Source organism: Ovis aries, chromosome X (genome assembly GCF_016772045.2).
Source record: "Ovis aries strain OAR_USU_Benz2616 breed Rambouillet chromosome X, ARS-UI_Ramb_v3.0, whole genome shotgun sequence".
Classification (NCBI taxonomy): Eukaryota; Metazoa; Chordata; class Mammalia; order Artiodactyla; family Bovidae; genus Ovis; species Ovis aries.
In genome coordinates this window covers 18051112-18070153 of record NC_056080.1, presented here as the reverse complement: position 1 = coordinate 18070153, position 19042 = coordinate 18051112, and the positions used below count along the sequence as shown (strand labels likewise).

At 43.4% G+C, this 19042-nt stretch overlaps 1 protein-coding gene across 2 annotated transcripts in view; it reads left to right on the top strand.

The window, feature by feature from the left end:
- The first annotated feature begins 13171 nt into the window (after positions 1–13171).
- MAP3K15 (mitogen-activated protein kinase kinase kinase 15) overlaps positions 13172–19042 on the top strand; it is a 148306-nt gene continuing 142435 nt past the window's right edge. The window contains exon 1 of one of the 2 annotated variants that reach the window (XM_042242252.2): positions 13172–13698. In XM_042242252.2, the coding sequence (XP_042098186.1) occupies positions 13332–13698 (367 nt within the window). In that variant the 5' untranslated portion in view covers positions 13172–13331. The remainder of the gene's footprint in view (positions 13699–19042) is intronic. The other variant, XM_060407716.1, reaches the window with a different exon arrangement.

Genomic DNA, 19042 nt, shown 5'->3' with positions numbered 1-19042 from the left:
GCTAGAGAGACTGGAAAGTAAGAACCAACTGAGTTTTAAGAACAGCCATTTTAAAATCTGGAGAGACATAAGCACTTTTTTTTTGAGACATGCGACCTGAACATTTACTTACCAGGGATGGAAGCCACCAGATACTATGGAAATGGAAAAGAATATCAAAGTAGAAAATAGAGCAAATTTCTTGAGGCTTAGTGTGGTCTAGCTTGAGAGCACGATGCTCCTGGGGAGAGGGGTTAAAACTTTTTGCAGACATTTCCTCCAAGAACCCCTCTTGGCTCTTACAGAGAGGATCACAGAAAATCCAGAGAAAATGTATGGGGCAGGGTTGAAAGTACTGGCTTAGGAATCACTGAGAATTCCAGTCAGACCCTTCTCCCTTAAGGAGCAAAAGGCTTATTCTGCAGCAGAGAGGACATGTCAAAGGGCACTGGTGATATACCACCACAGCTGGAGGAGTCAATTCCACTCAGCCTCGATTCTCATCTCGCCTAAAAAAACAAAAATTTAATCTTCAGGAAGAAGGGCCTCAAGGCTGTTGATTGAGAATGCTGTTGGATACCCACTGTATCTGGGGAAAGAGATGGAGGAGGGGCAGAAGCAAGTGTGATGAAACTGAGGCTTAGATTATTAGAGACACTGCACCATGCCCCACGAGCACACTAACAAGACTCCGGGAATAACAACAGTGGATTACAGAAGGAAGAGCTGTAAGAGATAGACTAGGGAACAGCACAAAAGGAAGCCCCCAAACCAAGAGGAGGGACCAAAAAAGATCACTAGAGGAATTTAATATCTCTGATGTCTATAGAGACAACAAACTTGAGCATGACCACAATATCCACTGCCTTATACAAAATGTGTGGCTTTCAACCAAAAATCGCAAAGCATGCCAAAAGGCAAGGAAACAGCCTGAAGAGACAAAGCAATTATCAGAATCAGACTTAGACATGACATGGCTGTTGGAAGTATCAGAGAATGAATTTAGAATGATTATGGTTACTATTAATATGTTAAAGGTTCTAATGAAAAAAGTAGATAAGATGCAAGGTCAGATAGGTAATTTCAGCAGAGATGGAAACTGTAAGAAAGATTCAAATGGCTAGAAGTCAAAAACAGTAGCAGAAATGAAGAATGATGGTTCATCAGCACTTAAATATTTATATTTACTTGAATAAATACCAGGACTGACAAAGATAAGCAGAGAAGGCACAAATCACCAAATCAAAAATAAAACAGGGAACATCATTACAGATCCTGTAGCCATTAAAAGAATAATAAGGGAATACCATGAGCAAGTTTATGATCATAAATACAACATATTAAAAGAAATGGATCAATTTCTGAAAAACCACAAAATATCAAAATTCAACCAAAACAAAATAGACAATCCTAACAATCCTATAACCACTGGGGAAAAGAACTTATAAAAGCTCTGAAAAAGAAACCCCCAGATCAAAATGGTTTCACTGGAGAATTCTATCAAATATTTAAAGAAGTAACACCAATTTTACATAGTCTCATCTAGGAAATCAAGAAGAACAGAACACTTCCCAAATCATTTTTGAGTCTGGTATTACTCTGATGCCAAATCAAGGCAAATATAGTACCAAAAAATTGAAAACTGCAGGTCAGTGTATCTCATGAACCTAGATGCAAAAACCCTTAATAAAATGTTAGCAGACAAAATCCAGCAATACATAAAGAGAATTACACACCACACCAAGTGGGATTTATTCCAACCACGCAAGTTCAACATTCAAAAATCAGTTCATGTAATCTACCATATCAGTTGGCTAAAGATGAATAAATCATATAATCATATCAATTGATACAGAAAAAGTGTTTCAAAAAAATCCAATACCCATGCACAATAAAAAAAAAAATTCTCAGTGAACCTAAAATCGAAGGAAGCTTCTTTAACTGGATAAATAGCACCTACAAAAAACTTACTGCTAATATCTTACTTGGGGTCAAAGTTCAAATGTTTTCCTTTTAAGATTGGAACAAGGCAAGGACATCCACTCTCACTGTTCTTATTCAACATAAAACTGCAAGTTCTAGCCATAGCAATAAGGGGAGAAAAAGAAATAAAAGGCATAAATTTTGGAAAGAAGAAATAAAACTAACCCTTTTTGTGAATTACATGATTGTCCACATAGAAAATCCCAAAGGAGGCAAAAGAAGAAACTGTCCTGAACTAATATGTGGGTTCAGCAAAGCCATGTAATAATACAAATGCAATGCACAAAAGCACTTGCATTTCTCCATGCTAACAAATGACTATGCTTGCTTTTTAAAAATTAAATACTTGTATATAAACTTAATAAATATGTACAAGATCTGGATGCTGAAAATTAAAAAATTCTAATGAAAGACATCAAAGAAGATTGAAATAAATGGAGAGGAATACTGTGTTCATAGATTGGAAGATTCAGCATAATATATTTTCAAATAGATCCATAGGTTTATGTAGTTCATATCAAAAGCCTAATAAGGTTTTTATAGACAGAGACAAGCTTATTCTGGAATTTATATAGAAAAAGGCTCTAATTTAGCTAAAACAATCCTGGAAAAGAGAAATAAAGAACTATACAGTAGTCACTATATACAGTAGTATATACAGTATATGCTACTGCTAAGTCACTTTAGTCGTGTCCGACTCTGTGCGACCCCAAAGATGGCAGCCCACCAAGCTCCCGTCCCTGGGATTCTCCAAGCAAGAGTACTGGATTGGGTTGCCATTGCCTTCTCCAATGCATGAAAGTGAAAAGTGAAAGTGAAGTCGCTCAGTCATGTCCGACTCTTCACGACGCCATGGACTGCAGCCCACCAGCTCCTCCATCCATGGGACTCTCCAGGCAAGAGTACTGGAGTGGGTTGCCATTGCCTTCTCCAATACAGTATATATATATGTGTATATATATGCTATATACAGTAGTCACTCCACTTCACAGTAGGGGCTGCTATGCAGCCTGCTCAGTAATCAAGGCAATGTGGTATTGGTGGGGGGATAGATACATAGGTCAGTGGAACAGAATATTGAACCCAGAAATAGATGCACACAAATATGCCCAGTTGTTTTTTCACAGAAGTGTAAAACCAATCCAGTGAAGAAAAGAGCCTCTTCGTCAAATGGTGCTGGATCAATTGAACATCCAAAGGCAAAAAATGAACTTTATCTAAGCTTCACACCTTATATCAAAATTAACTCAAAAATGGATTTTAAATGTAAAATGTAAAGCTATGAAACTTTTAGGAGAAAAAAGGGAGAAAATCTTTGAGCCCTAAGTCTAGGGAAATAGTTCTTTAACTTGGAATCAAAAGCACCATCCATAAATGAAAAAACTGATAAAGCAGGCCTCATCAAGATTAAAAGCTTTTATCTACAAGGCAGAAACAGACTCACAGACCTACAGAACAGACTTGCCAAGGAGGAGGTGGGGAGGGAGAGTGTTGGATTGGGAGCGTGGGACTAGCAGATACAAACTATTATATATAAAATGGATAAACAAGATCCTATTGTATAGCACGTGCACATGTGCTAAGTCACTTTGGTCGTGTCCAACTCTGTGCGATGCTATGGACCATAGCCCACCAGGCTCCTTTGTCCACAGGATTTCACAGGCAAGAATACTGGAGTGGATTGCCATGCCCTCCTCCAGGGGATCTTCCCAACTCAGGGATCAAACCCGTGTCTCTTACGTCTCCTGCATTGGCAGGCAGGTTCTTTACCACTAGCACCACTGAAAAGCCTATAGCACAGGGTTTATATGAAATATCCTGTAATCAACCATAATTGAAAAGAATATGAAAAAGAATTTTTTAAAAATATTAAAAACTTTTGCTGTGTTTGTGAAAGACCCTGTGAGAATTAAAAAAACAAGCTACAGACTGGTAGAGAAATATTTGCAACCTACATATGTGAAAAACAACTATCTAAAATATATAGAGAACATTCAAAACACAACCATAAAAGAAACAAACATTCCAATTAGAAAATTGGCACAAGATATGAATAACCATTTACCAAGAAAGATAAATGGCAGAAAAGCACATGAAAGAGTGTTAAACATCATTACCTTTTGGAAAAATGCATATTAAAACCACAATGAGATTTTACTACACACCTATCAAAATGGCTACAATTTTTTAAAGTGACAACACCAAATACTAGTAAGGATGTGGAGAAACTGAATTATTTATACTTTGCTGCTGGGAATGTAAAATGGTGTAGTCACTCTGGAAGACAACTTGTCCGTTTCTTAAGAAGTTAAACAGGCAACTACCATACGACCCAGAATTTGCACTCCTAGGCATTTATCCCACAGAAACGAAAACTTATGTTCACACAAAAAACCTATACATGAATGTTCATCATAGCTTTATTTGTAATGGCCCAAGACTGGAAACAAGCCAGGTGTCCTTCAAAAGGCGCATGATTAAAGAAACCATGGTGCATCTCTACCATGGAATCGTACTCAGCAATAAATAGAAAGGACTGCTGATGCAACAACTTGGATGAATCCCAAGGTTCTATACTGTATAGTTCCACTTATAGAACATTCTTGAAATGACAGAATTATAGACATGGAGATCAGATTAATGGCTGCCAGCAGTTAGGGATGGGAGGTGAGAGGGAGATGGTTGTGGCAGTCAAAGGGCAACAAGAGGGATCCTTGTAGCAATGCAACTGTTCTGTATCTTGACTGTCTTGATGCCAGTATCCTGGTTTTGAGAGCATACTATAGTTTGTCAAGATGATACCATTGGGGCAAACTGGTTAAAAGCTACACTCAATCTCTGAAGGATTTCTTGAATATGATAACAGAATCATCAAGGTGGTGAGTAGCCTGGAAATTATATCATGGAGAAATGACTGAAAGGTGTGGGAGGGGGGAGAAGACCCAAGAGCAGTATTTAGCTGCCATGTGGAAGAAGAATTAAATTAGAATAAATGGGTGGAAGTTATAAGAAAAGATTTTATTTAAATATATGGAAGAACTTTCTAGAAACTAGATCTGTTTAAAAAATGAAATGACGGAATTCTAAATATCTAGAGATTCTGGCCTTGCTGTTGCTTGAGCATGCCAGGATGCCTTAGGGCCTTTGCACTGGCCCTTGCCTCTGTCTGCAGTGCTCTTCCTGTACATATCTGCATGGCTAACAGCTTCATCTCTTTCAAGTTCTTCTTCAATGTCCATTTTAAGTTAAATGAGGGCTTTGGTTCGTTATATCATCCTCCTCACTCCAGGCCCTAGGCTGATGAAGCAGATATCATCTGGAACGGTTCTGGTAGCAGAAGGTTGATGGCAGAGAGGAGAGAGTTCTGGAAGGTTTGGTACCAGAAGCAAGATGCTCATTTTCAAAGTGAGGCTGAGAAGTCCCAGAAAAGAGAATTGGAAATTAGAAGAGTATTTTGGAGAGAGATCAGTGTGCTGGTGAGTTCTTCCCTGCCATTGGCCATGTTGGAGGGTTGCCTACTATTCACTAGGAGCCTAGGAAAAGGACTCAAAAGATGGCTTGCGACATATGGCCCAAGAAGTTTTCAGGACATAGCGGACAAGTGTGGAGTGAACAGTATGCATTTCCTCAGGATGAGAAACCCATGAGTGGGGTTGTCTCAGCCCCTCTCCCTACACCTCCATCTTGGAGAGGTGGCTGGTAGGGTAGAAGGTGGAGAAGCCAACACTGCTCCTTCTTTTCCTGCCGCAAGGGGGCAGTCTGCAGCAGGCCTAAAGTAGAGAAGGGAGGAAACGCTTTTCTTTTAAATGTTTAAAACTTTTAAAACTTTTATTTATTTATTTAACTTTTGGTTGCACTGGGTCTCATTGCTGCCAGAAGGCTTCTCTCTAGTTGCAGCGAGTGGGAGCTACTCTTCGTTGCAGTGCACAGGCTTCGCATTGCGGTGGCTTCTCTTGTCGCGGAGCATGGGCTCTGGGGCATGTGGGCTTCAGTAGGTGTGGAGAACCCGTGTCCCCTGCATTGGCAGGCAGATTCTTAACCACTGGACCACCAGGGAAGTCTAATGTTAGAACTTTCTCAGTCTCGGCTTTAAAAGAATTTTGGACTTTTCCAGAAAAAAGGTTGCAAAAAATCATATAGCACAACACAGAACAGAGATCCTGGGGAAAGGGGGAACAATAGAACCCTATAATTTCCCAGCTTAGTGGCCTGTGAGAGTTTCTAGGCCATAGAAGAGAGAAAGGGCAGTCTAGGGAGCCTCAGGATCATCCTGAGTTGATGGAGCTGGAATGCCAGTGAGGCCACAGAGGCTCCAGTTTGCGTTTTGGGGAGGAGAGAGCTGCACCAAGTTCTAGAGGTGTGTAGATCTGGAATCTTCAGTAGAGTACTGACCAGCGCTTGGGGGTAAAGAAAACATTCAGGGCTGGGACAAGAATTACCTGAATGGATGAGAGGGAACAATCCTTGGAGGTCCCACAGGACCCAAATAGTTTGTTTCCATTGGCCAGAATGGAACAATTCATAAATCATAAGATATCATGTAGAATTAGGAATAGCATTGCCTCAGTAGTAGGGATTAATTAACCTTAGTCTAAAGTCTGCTGTGTGTGTGTGTGTGTTAGCCATTCATTTGTGTCCAACTCTGTGCGACCCCATGTCCTATAGCCCACCAGGCTCCTCTGTCCATGGGATTCTCCAGGCAAGAATACTGGAGTGGGTAGCCACTCCCTTCTCCAGGGGATCTTCCCGATCCAGGGATTGAACCAAGGTCTCCTGCACTGTAGGTGGATTCTTTACCCTGTGAGGCACCAGGGAAGCCCCAAAGGCTGCTCTGATCCCTCTTAAAGCTTAAAAACAAGCCTCAAAAGGATCAAACTGTTTTTCCAAGTAACTGTGTCCCAGGGTAAAGCTCAAGAATATTTATGAAAGTGAAAGTAAAGTGAAAGTCATTCAGTCGTGTCCAGTTGTTTGTGACCCCATGGACTATACAGTCCATGGAATTCTCTAGGCCAGAATACTGGAGTGGGTAACCTTTCCCTTCTTCAGGGGATCTTCCCAACCCAGAAAATATAAAAGAATATTTGTAGGAATATAAAAATGTCTATATATTCCTATATAGGAACATAAGAATATATAGAATATTTATAACAATATAAAAATACACAGTATTCATTAAAGTAAAATTCACAGTGTGTAGCATCGAATAAGAAATCATCAGGCATGTGAGGAAGTGGGAAAACATGACCCAGAATGAAGAGAAAAATCAACCAATAGGAAAAGATCCAGTAATAAAACATGATAGTATCCATAAACAAGTATAGTAAAACAGTTATTATAAATATATTCTGTCAGTTCAAGAAGGTGGAGGGCACATGTAGGACTAGAATGGGACTGTGCCTGGTGTCACCAATGGGTGATCAATTTAGGGGGTGACTGTCAGTTCAGAGATTGTATGTTCATACCAAATGACTTTCCATCCTTATCTATCTGTAAGTGCTACTCTTGTTCCATCATATGTTCCATCTGCAGCATGTTTTAAAGGGAAATAACTTATTATTTTTAATAAATCTTATGAAGTCCACATTTTTCTCATAATCTACTTGTTCACTCATGGTGTATAATTAAAACAAGCTGTGAGTTTCACCTATATTTCATAAACTAATATCTTACACACAATCTATGCTTAATGCTTCATCCATTCTGTTTGGTTTTTTGTACTTTATGGCAGATTACAATCATTTATGTCCATACAATATTTATAGCATCTATACACAGGTATATCTGTCTATAGCCATATCTCTTTATCCATATCTCTTTATCTATTTACAACATAATGGCAGGACTTTGGCTGTCTTGTTCATTCTGATAACTTCTGCACCAAGGAAAATGCCTGACACATAATAGATGCTCAATAAATTCTTGTTGAATTACTGCATGTTAGAGTTTTTCCAAACACATTTAATATAGTGCAAGCTGGTTGTTTCCCTTTTGTCACTATTTACTTGGCCCTCAGGTACAATGTATTTTCTTAGGAGAAAAGTATTAAGATTACCACTCAAATGGTAACTAAATTTTTTTTTTCTAGAGTCAAGGAACTAACTAGTAGAACTATAGTTGGTATGAATCAGTTCAGTTCAGTCGCTCAGTTGTGTCCAACTCTTTGCGACCCCATGGACTTCAGTACACCAGGCTTCTCTGTCCATCACCAACTCCCAGAGTCCGCCCAAACTCATGTCCATTGAGTCAGTGATGCCATCCAACCATCTCATCCTCTGTCATCCCCTTCTCCCGCCTTCCATCATTCCGAGCATCAGGGTCTTTTCAAATGACCCTGATGCTCTTCGCATCAGGTGGCCAAAGTGCTGGAGCTTCAGCTTTAGCATCATTCCTTCCAAAGAAATCCCAGGGTTTATCTCCTTCAGAATGGACTGGTTGGATCTCCTTGCAGTCCAAGGGACTCTCAAGAGTCTTCTCCAACACCACAGTTCAAAAGCATCTATTCTTCAGTGCTCAGCTTTCTTCAGTTCAGTTCAGTGGCTCAGTCATGTCCGACTCTTTGCGACCCCATGAATTGCAGCATGCCAGGCCTCCCTGTCCATCACCATCTCCCAGAGTTCATTCAGACTCATGTCCATCGAATCCATGATGCCATCCAGCCATCTCATCCTCAGTCAGCCCCTTTTCCTCCTGCCCCCAATCCCTGCCAACATCAGAGTCTTTTCCAGTGAGTCAACTCTTCGCATGAGGTGGCCAAAGTACTGGAGTTTCAGCTTCAGCATCATTCCTTCCAAAGAAATCCCAGGGCTGATCTCCTTCAGAATGGACTGGTTGGATCTCCCTGCAGTCCAAGGGACTCTCAAGAGTCTTCTCCAACACCACAGTTCAAAAGCATCAATTCTTCGGCGCTCAGCCTTCTTCACAGTCCAACTCTCACATCCATACATGACCACAGGAAAAACCATAGCCTTGACTAGACGGACCTTAGTCGGCAAAGTAATGTCTCTGCTTTTGAATATGCTGTCTAGGTTGGTCATAACTTTTCTTCCAAGGAGTAAGCGTCTTTTAATTTCATGGCTGCAGTCACCATCTGCAGTGATTTTGGAGCCCCCAAAAATAAAGTCTGACACTGTTTCTACTGTTTCCCCATCTATTTCCCATGAAGTGATGGGACTGGATGCCATGATCTTTGTTTTCTGAATGTTGTGCTTTAAGCCAACTTTTTCACTCTCCTCTTTCACTTTCATCAAGAGGCTTTTTAGTTCCTCTTCACTTTCTGCCATAAGGGTGGTGTCATCTGCATATCTGAGGTTATTGATATTTCTCCTGGCAATCTTGATTCCTGCTTATGTTTCTTCCAGTCCAGCGTTTCTCATGATGTACTCTGCATATAAGTTAAATAAGCAGGGGGACAATATACAGCCTTGATGTACTCCTTTTCCTATTTGGAACCAGTCTGTTGTTCCATGTCCAGTTCTAACTGTTGCTTCCTGACCTGCATATAGGTTTCTCAAGAGGCAGGTTAGGTGGTCTGGTATTCCCATCTCTTTCAGAATTTTCCACAGTTTATTGTGATCCACACAGTCAAAGGCTTTGGCATAGTCAATAAAGCAGAAATAGATGTTTTTCTGGAACTCTCTTGCTTTTTCGATGATCCAGCAGATGTTGGCAATTTGATCTCTGGTTCCTCTGCCTTTTCTAAAACCAGCTTGAACATCAGGGAGTTCACGGTTCATGTACTGCTGAAGCCTGGCTTGGAGAATTTTGAGCATTACTTTACCAACATGTGAGATGAGTGCAATTGTGCAGTAGTTTGAGCATTCTTTGGCATTGCCCTTCTTTGGAATTGGAATGAAAACTGACCTTTTCCAGTCCTGTGGCCACTGCTGAGTTTTCCAAATTTGCTGGCATATTGAGTGCAGCACTTTCACAGCATCATCTTTCAGGATTTGAAACAGCTCAACTGGAATTCCATCACCTCCACTAGCTTTGTTCGTAGTGATGCTTTCTAAGGCCCACTTGACTTCACATTCCAAGATGTCTGGCTCTAGATTAGATCACATCATCATGATTATCTGGGTCGTGAAGATCTTTTTTGTACAGTTCTTCTGTGTATTCTTGCCACCTCTTCTTAATATCTTCTGCTTCTGTAAGGTCCATACCATTTCTGTCCTTTATCGAGCCCATCTTTGCATGAAATGTTCCCTTGGTATCTCTAATTTTCTTGAAGAGATCTCTAGTCTTTCCCATTCTGTTGTTTTCCTCTATTTCTTTGCATTGATCACTGAAGAAGTCTTTATTATGTCTCCTTGCTATTCTTTGGAACTCTGCATTCAGATGCTTGTATCTTTCCTTTTCTCCTTTGCTTTTCTCCTCTCTTCTTTTCACAGCTATTTGTAAGGCCTCCCCAGACAGCCATTTTGCTTTTTTGCATTTCTTTTCTTTGGGGATGGTCTTGATCCCTGTCTCCTGTACAGTGTCACAAACCTCATTCCATAGTTCATCAGGCACTCTATCTATCAGATCTAGGCCCTTAAATCTATTTCTCACTTCCACTGTATAATCATAAGGGATTTCATTTAGGTCATACTTGAATGGTCTAGCGGTTTTCCTGCTTTCTTCAATTTGAGTCTGAATTTGGTAATCAGGAGTTCATGATCTGAGCCACAGTCAGCTTCTAATTGGTATGAATAACCAGTCTAAAATAAAATAGAGGAAATTAGAAAAACACCTAGATTTAACCTTTAGCTACAGCATCTCCACTCTATTCTTCAACTCCCCATTCCAGTCCAAATGACATCTCTCCATTGAGGCAAAGTATTTTCCAGGGTATGTGCTTAGTAAGGGGCAAGGCAGAAGTAAGAACAGAACAATTGTTCAACTAAATGGAAAAGACTAATCCAGAACTTTTCAGTTTTCTCATCAGTGGGGCGGGAGCAGGGGAGGTAGGAAGGACATCAGGAGAAGGGACTCGGGTATGTTTCAAGCATTCAAATTACTGGAGACAATGAGAAGGTGAGCTGTGTGTTCCACCTGTGGGGAAGGTGCCTGTTAGCCAGGTCCTTTATTCCACAGGGGTTGCATTTAAAGATATTATTCAAGCCAGAATTCACAACTCTTATGAGGCTCACTTAGTCATCAGGGCCCAGTGAGAGCTGGAAGAAACATGGGAAGATTGAAGTGTGGCAACAGCAGGATACTGGCAAGCAATTGTGAAATGGGCATCTCTGCCCTTCTGAAGGCTGCACTAGTCATTGAAATAATCTCAGATGAACAGGCACATTAGGAAAATTACTATTATTATGCATTACAAGGTTGCAAAGAAAATGTGTCCTTTTATAGCATAGTATTTTTAAAAATCTTAGAACGGAAATGTTGAAAGTTTTCTCTAGCTTTCTTCTTCCTAATTCTGGTTTTGCTGTTTTTATAGTTTTCCTTGGAGCCCATTTTCCAGTCATTGGCCACAAAAGAAGGTGCACACTGACGTCACTTGTGAAAATGCTAGTTTGTATCAGGCCAGGAATGAGGATTTCTCCAAAGATTTATGCTGGCAGTTTCTGCTTCCTGTTGGGGGTGAAGTGGAGGAATGGACTATATTATTACTGAAACATGAAGAAAAGGCAAAGTGTTACTTTATAAGTCCTATTCTCCTTGTGTCAAAATGGCTTGTGATATGCTGCAAAGGACACTGTCAAGAACGTAAAAACATAGCCCATAGAAGAGGAAAAAATATTTGCAAATCACATATCTGATAAGGGACTTGTATCCATAATATATAAAGAGCTTTTGCAACTCAATAATAAACAGACGATTACCCTATTTTTAAAAGGGCAAAAGGTCCAAATGGACTCTTTGTCAAAGAAATTATGCAAATAGAAGATAAGCACATGACAAAATGCTCAACATCATTAGTCTTTAAGAGAAATGCAAATCCAAACCACAGTGGGCTGTCACTTCATTCCCAGTAATCAAAAAGACAATAACAAATGTTGGTGAGAGTGTGGAGAATTTGGCACTCTTGTCTACTGCTGATGGAAATATAAAACCATGGAGCCACGCTGAAAAGCAGTGGTAGTTTCTCCAAAGCTTAAACATGGAGTTGCCATGTGATCCAGAAATCCCATTCCTAGGTATATACCCAAAGCAAATGAAAAGCTTTATCCACACAGTGTATGATTCTATTTATGTGAAATGTCCAGAATAGCCAAATCTACAGAGACAGAACGTGGATTAGTGGCTGCCTGGGGCTGAAGGGTGTTGGGGAAGGTGGAGAGAGACTGGTAATGGGTACTTGGGTTTTGGGGGGTGTGATGGAAATGTTCTAAAACTGAGTATGGTGATGGCTGCTCAACTCTGAGAATAAACTAAAACCCATTTAAATGGGTTAATTGGATGGTTTGTGAATTATATTTCAATAAAGTTGTTATTAAGGGATTTCCCTGGTGGTTCAGTGGTTAAGACTTCAACTTCCAGTGCAGGAGGTGCAAGGTTCAGTCCCTGGTTGGCGAGCTAAGCTCCCACATGCCTCACAGCCAAAGCGTAGAATGGAAGCAATACTGTAACTAGAAATGGCCTATTCGAGGTTTGTTGTATTTCCATACAAATTGTGACATGGCGGATTCACGCTGATGTATGGCAAAACCAATACAGTATTGTAAAGTAAAACAAAGAAAAAAAGAAAGAAATGGTCTACAGGCCAACAGAATTTGATGCTGGTGCATCATGGTGCTTCTGTCAAGGTCACAGTGAGAGTCAGGACGAGCAGCCTCCAGGGCATGGGCTCAGAAGGGCCCTGCTCTCCACAACTGGGGACACGCAGTACAAAATCAGTAGTGTTTTAAATAAGCATCTTCTCATCTCGATTCTGAGTTGAAACTACATCTGTATTTAGTTTGGAGTTGAATATTGACATCCAACCGGCGCTTTGAAAGAGCTTTTTTTAGTCTGTTTGAAAAGCCTCAAATTGTTTCGAGGGAAAAAATCGGGACCCCCGAAGGCTGGAGCGATGGCAATAAACCACAAAATCCTGCAGTTCGTGAATCCGCCCTTCTCAGAGCGCTGCCCGGGGGAGGCGGCAGGGGGCGCCCGGCGGGCTCCTGCCCCGCCGCCCTTCCCAGACCTCCCCCCGCCCTCCGCTGGCCCTGACGTCCCCGCCCCCGCCTCCCGCCTCCCGCCCGAGCCTTCAAAGGGCGCTCGGGGGCTGCGGGGCAGGAGCTTCCGCGTGCGGCCCAGGGGACTCGCCATCACCTGTCCGTCGCGGGGCCACCGGCGGGCGCTGGGTCCCTCTAACTCCCTTCCCGCGTCCCGGGAGCAGGTGCCGCCGCCGGTCACTCGCGCCGAGGTGGGACCAGGAAGGGCGCGCCGGCGGCCACATGGAGAGCGGCGGCGGGGCGCCCCCGGCGGGGGCGGTCGGGGCGGCGGCCGAGCCCCCACAGTGCCCGCTCCCGCCGGTGGGCGAGGGCGTGGCGGGGCCGCCGGGCCCGCCGGAGCCCGAGGGGGCGGCCGAGGGCGCGGGGGTCGGAGGCGAGGGCGCGGGCGGGGGCGGGCCGCGGCGGGCGCTGCGGGCAGTATACGTGCGCAGCGAGAGCCCCCGGGGCGGCGCGGCCGGCGGCCCCGAGGCGGGGGCGCGCCAGTGCCTGCTGCGGGCCTGCGAGGCGGAGGGCGCCCACCTCATCTCCGTACCCTTCGGGGAGCTCGACTTCGGGGAGACGGCCGTGCTCGACGCCTTCTACGACGCAGGTGAGGCGGGTTCCCCTCTCTCTCCCACCCCACTCCTCCCAACTTTCCTTAGCACCCGCGCCGCCAGAGCACCAGCTCCTCCCTATCCTAGCACCCCCTGCCAGGACCGCCCTACCTTCTGGGGAGGGGAGAGTAGGGGGCATTGTACCCTTTTACGCATAAGAAAACAGAGACCCCTAGCATTTATATTTCTTTATTCTTCAGTTTTCTTAAACATCAGTTGATGCAAGAAATAGCCTATGACCCAGACGAGGCCGAGTCCCCCTCCCCTCTAGGTATTCTACTCTTACTTTCTCCCTTCTATGGGTCCCAACCCTGGCTCCACATTAGAATCCCCTGGGGGAGCTTTAAAAACTTCTGTTGCCCAGACCAATGACAGCAGAACCTGAGGCCTCAGGATTGTTGAATGCTTCCCAGGTGATTCCATTTTGCAGCCAAGAATGGAAGTCGATGTTACAGTGGGGGTGGGGGTGCATCTCTTGGAAATATCCCCGTGTTCTTTTTTTTTGTTTTTTTAAGAGTTTTTTTGGTGTGGACCATTTGTAAAGTCTTTATTGAATTTATTACAATAGGGTTTCTGTTTTATGTTTTGATTTTTTGGCCACAAGGCATGTGGGGGTCTTAGTTCCCCCACTAGGGATTGAACACTGCACCTCCTGCATTGGAAGGAGAAGTCTTCGAGACTGGACAGCCAGGGAAGTACCCCCCCCCCCCGTGTTCTTTTGCACACTTATCACAGCTGTGCTGTACCACCAGTGTGGCAGATGTATTTTGTTCTTTCTGAAGTGTTCCTGGCTTTAGGATCTCCTCCATTGCTGGAATGGGACCCTCAGCTCACTCAGCCTTAAATCTGTACTTGTGGTTGGCACGAGTTACTCCAGGTATAGAACGGATTGTTGCTTGGCTGTTTTCCTTACGTAACCTTTAGAAGCTATGTGACAAGCCTCTGGCACTTGGGTGACATTCACAAACACTGCATGTGAGACAGTAGTTTACCTGGGAGCCTGTGCCTTGGTTTCTCCACGGGTCAGACAGGAGCACCATGCCTGCCCTAACCCCAAAAGCACCTGAGAAGGGAGATGGAGAATCTCTTTAAGGGGCCGGCCACACTGTGCTGATGAGGTGGTGAGCTAGCTTTATTACCGTCCATTCTTTGCTGGGATCTGTTTTCTGCAGAGCAAATGCTCCCCAGCTGGAAGGGGGGCGGGGTAGCAGGCTTGTTCAAACAAGTGGCAGCTGGGCCCTTTGAAAATGCTCCCTTGACTTTTCTGACCACTCGGAGTGGACTTCAGCACAGCATCGTTTTTAGAAAAGTTCAGGAGCCACTTCACTGGGAACCACTCGGTTTTCTCAACTTCTGTTCATTCTCTTCTGAAAATGAAGTTGAACAGACTCTTCTCTGAATGGTTAAATGTCGCTTTGACCATTAGGCACAACTGTAGCCTCCTGCCTGCTGGTGCTCTGAAAATTGGCGTGCAGTGGCTTTGCTTCTCTGTGGTGTGGGTGTGGGTGTGGGTGTGGGGTGTGTGTGTAAAAAACAAGCCTCATCTACTACCAGAACTGCTTCTGTCAGGTTGGGTGTGATGGTTCATTCAGGCAGAGATCTTGGGCTTTCAATTCCAGAGCCACACAAAGAGCACATGGTCTTTTCTTGTTCTGGGTCCTGATTGCCTAGAATTTTCAGCTTCATTATGTACCCCCTTTCATTGACCTGGGCCTGGTCTTGAATAAATTATTTTTCAATACATCATCATAACTAATAATTTCTTCTCATAGGTTTGATGAACAGTACATAAAACTTGAGTAAATGGGTTCATGGATTTAAACAGACGCCCCACCACCACTATCACCACCACCTTCCACTGGCTTCCTAATCTCTGCCATTCACACAACATTTTCGTGTCTCCACCAAAAAGATAGAAATCTGTCACTGGCTTCTTTGTAAAATTTCTAAAACCTTGCTGTCTGATATGTTAGCCCCTAGCCACAGGTGGCTTTTTACATTTAAGTTAGTTTAAATGCAATAAAATAGAAGTTCCTCATTTGCTGCATTTTGAGAACTCCACACACACAGTGAGGAGAGTGTTTTCCTCATCGAGGAAGGTCCCATCAGACGGTGCTGTTCCAGAAAAATGCTTGTAGGAGAGGGGAACTACTGAACTGTCCTAAGTGTGTTTGGGGGGATCATAGATGTGAAATTGAAGCACTTCCTGTCTCCTGAGTCAGAGCAAGTCAAGGCTGGCTTGGATCATGTTTTCCTGTCTCCTTGTGCAGTTTTCTGTAATCCTTTGTGGGTCAAAAACAGGTTATATGTCACCAGTGCCTGGGTGATTTGATGGGCTGCAGGAGAGCCATCAACCTGCAAGGGCGCATGTGGTCACTGCTTCGAGAGACAGCCCCTGCAGGCCATGAAGGCTGAGGACCATCTCATCGGCTTTTTTAAAAAAAATTATTTATTTATTTTTGGCTGTGCTGGGTCTTTGTTGCTGTGTGCTTTGCTCATCGTGGCAAGTAGGAGCTACTCTCTAGTTGCAGTGCATGGACTTCTCATTGTGGTGGCTTCTCTTGTTGCGGAGAGTATGGGTCTGGAGCTTCAGTTGTTGCAGCTCCTGGACTCGAGAGCACAGGCTCAATAGTGTGGCTCAGCGTCTTAGTTGCTCCACGGAATGTAGGCTCCTCCTGCACCAGGGATCAAACCCGTGTCTCCTCCATTGGCAGGCAGATTCTTTACCACTGAGCCACCAGGGAAGCACTCATCGCCTTTTGTTTTTTTAATTATGGCAAAGTGTATGTAACATAAAATTTGCCATTTTAACCATTTTTCAGTGTGCATTTCAGTAGCATTAAACGCAGTTGCCCTGCTGTGCAGCTATCACCACTATCCATCTCCAGAACTTCTTCATCATCCTGAACAGAATCTCTGTACCCCTTAATAACTCACAACTCCTCACTCCCCCAGGCCCTGGTAACCCCTGTCCTTCTGTCTGTCTCTATGAATTTGGCTGCTCTGGATGCCTTGTATGAATGGACTCATACGTAGTTGTTTTTCTGTGTCTGGCTTATTTCAGTTAGCATGATGTCTTAGGGTTTTGTGAATGATGCTGTCATAGGTGGATAAATTTCTATTCAAGTCTCTGCTTTCACATTTTTGGGTATTTACCTGTACATGAAATTGCTAGGTACAATATGGTAATTCTGTGTTTAACTTTTTGAGGGACATTCTTTTTACATTAACAGAAGTGGTGGTCATCTCTGTGTGCCTTTGACCCACAGAAGGACCCTTTCTTATTTTGTTTTTTTAACATCCATCCTCAAAGATGAGAGTCTCAAGTGCAGTAAAACTATCAAATTCAGCAAGTGTGGATCCATCACTCGATTACTTCTAGGATTTGGAGAGCAAAGCATATCTGGTTTTTTGTTTTATAGGAGAAACCCCTTCTTCTGGATATGCCTTGATGCCTTTTGTTGAGGTGCCCATTTCTGTACTTTAACAGAATTCGTGATCATGACTTTGCCTGGCATACTGTGTGTGTTGGGTACCGAGCAGCCTCCCTCCTGGGGGTCCTCAGTGCTTGTGAACATACCAAAAACTCAGACATCCTGCAGGAAGGAAACCTGGGTAACTGTCTCAGGGTTTCTAAATGTTTCAACCAGGGAAACTGTTCTCCCACAATGCTGTCATTGGATACACTTATAGTGTGAACTCTTAGACTGAGCTCTGGCCCAGCAGAGCACAATGCCTGTATCTCCTGGGAATGCACCTTATTATTGATGTAGGTGTCCTCTCCAGTTAGTTTCATTAATGACCAGTCTAAGGACCTACACCTAGATGCTGAAATGGAGCTGTCTTGAGTTAGCTATTAACTGCTCAGATGACAGAACAGCCTGTTTACTCAGGCCCGGGGACTGGGTGAGCTTCCCATTCCTGGTGTGTTTGGCTCTGCCTACCCTCTGTCCACTCTGAACCTCACTTGCAAGCTACTTTCCTGACTCGGGGCCCTGCTTTTGATTTTTTGTTCAGCAATGTTCACAGTGATTTTAAATGTGAAGCAGTATTGCCACCTGTGACAGGAAATCCTTGCATTTCCTGGACATTGATTCAAAGACTACGACATCAGTATCCCAGTTAGTTATTTGACTTTGATGATTCCCTTGTTCTGGCAAGAGTCATTTGGAGGATATAAAGTGTGGCAGAGCTAGGCGGGGGGTCAGGAGATTGATTTTGCTCATTGTTGCTGGAAGTGGGGACTATGTTTTCCAGCACCCAGTGAGTCTATTGTGGGATGTATGAAACTAGCTTTGGCCAATGAGGTGATGTCTGTCACTTTCAGTCAAGGCATGGCTTGTATGTAGATCTTCACATACTTTCTCATCCCTTTCTGTGGTCTCCATGGGGACCTTGGAGGTTGACTGTAGAAGATGACAGTGGCACGAGATGGAAGGTACCTGGATCCCTGAACCACTCTTTTGAGGACAGTTGTTGGACCAGGATCATCCACTTTTGGATTTTCAATAAGCAAGAGAGAAGCTTTTATTTAGTCAGGTTCCTAAGACTTGGGGTGGTTTTTTGACAGTGATAAGAGAGTACTACTCGGGTTATGAAAATATAGCCCAACAGCTAGAAAGTTGTCTCCTAGGGCATGGCTTTCCAAGAGAAAGCCAAGCCATGTATCATCTCATGTAATGAATTGTCACTGGTAATAATATATGCCAGTCATGGGGCCCCTAACTGTGCTGCTGTGGACCTTGAAAATAGAATGTAAATGCTTGGACCATCAGGTTCATGCCAGCAATGGGAGGAGACATTCTAGGTTCTCTCCTGGTTTCCCTGGTATTGGAGACTAGGTTATTTTTTCCTTCTGATTAAATGATACTGCACTGGAGAAGGAAATGGCAACCCACTCCAGTGTTCTTGCCTGGAGAATCCCAGGGATGGCGGAGCCTGGTGGGCTGCCATCTCTGGGGTTGCACCGGGTCAGACATGACTGAAGCAACTTAGCAGCAGCAGCAGTGCTTCTGTTAGTTTGTATCTAACAGTAACATTGAAACTTTTGCAACAAAAAAGAACATAAAATGGTTTAAAATAAGGCCAGCTCTAGTTCCTTTCACTCCCCTTTATGTGGGTTGTGTCTTACTTCACCTTCCATGATGTTACTCATAAATGTATTAGCTTTATGCGTTATGTAGCATGGAGAGTGCCCACCAGGCTTCCATAGATGTTTCCACATTGCCTGGTCTCCCTTGCAGTTAGCTGGGCTTCTTATGATGAGCGCTGCCCAGTGGAATGTGAGCAGCATCAACAAGTGTCACTTGGAAAGCAGCCGAGTCAGATGATACACCACCA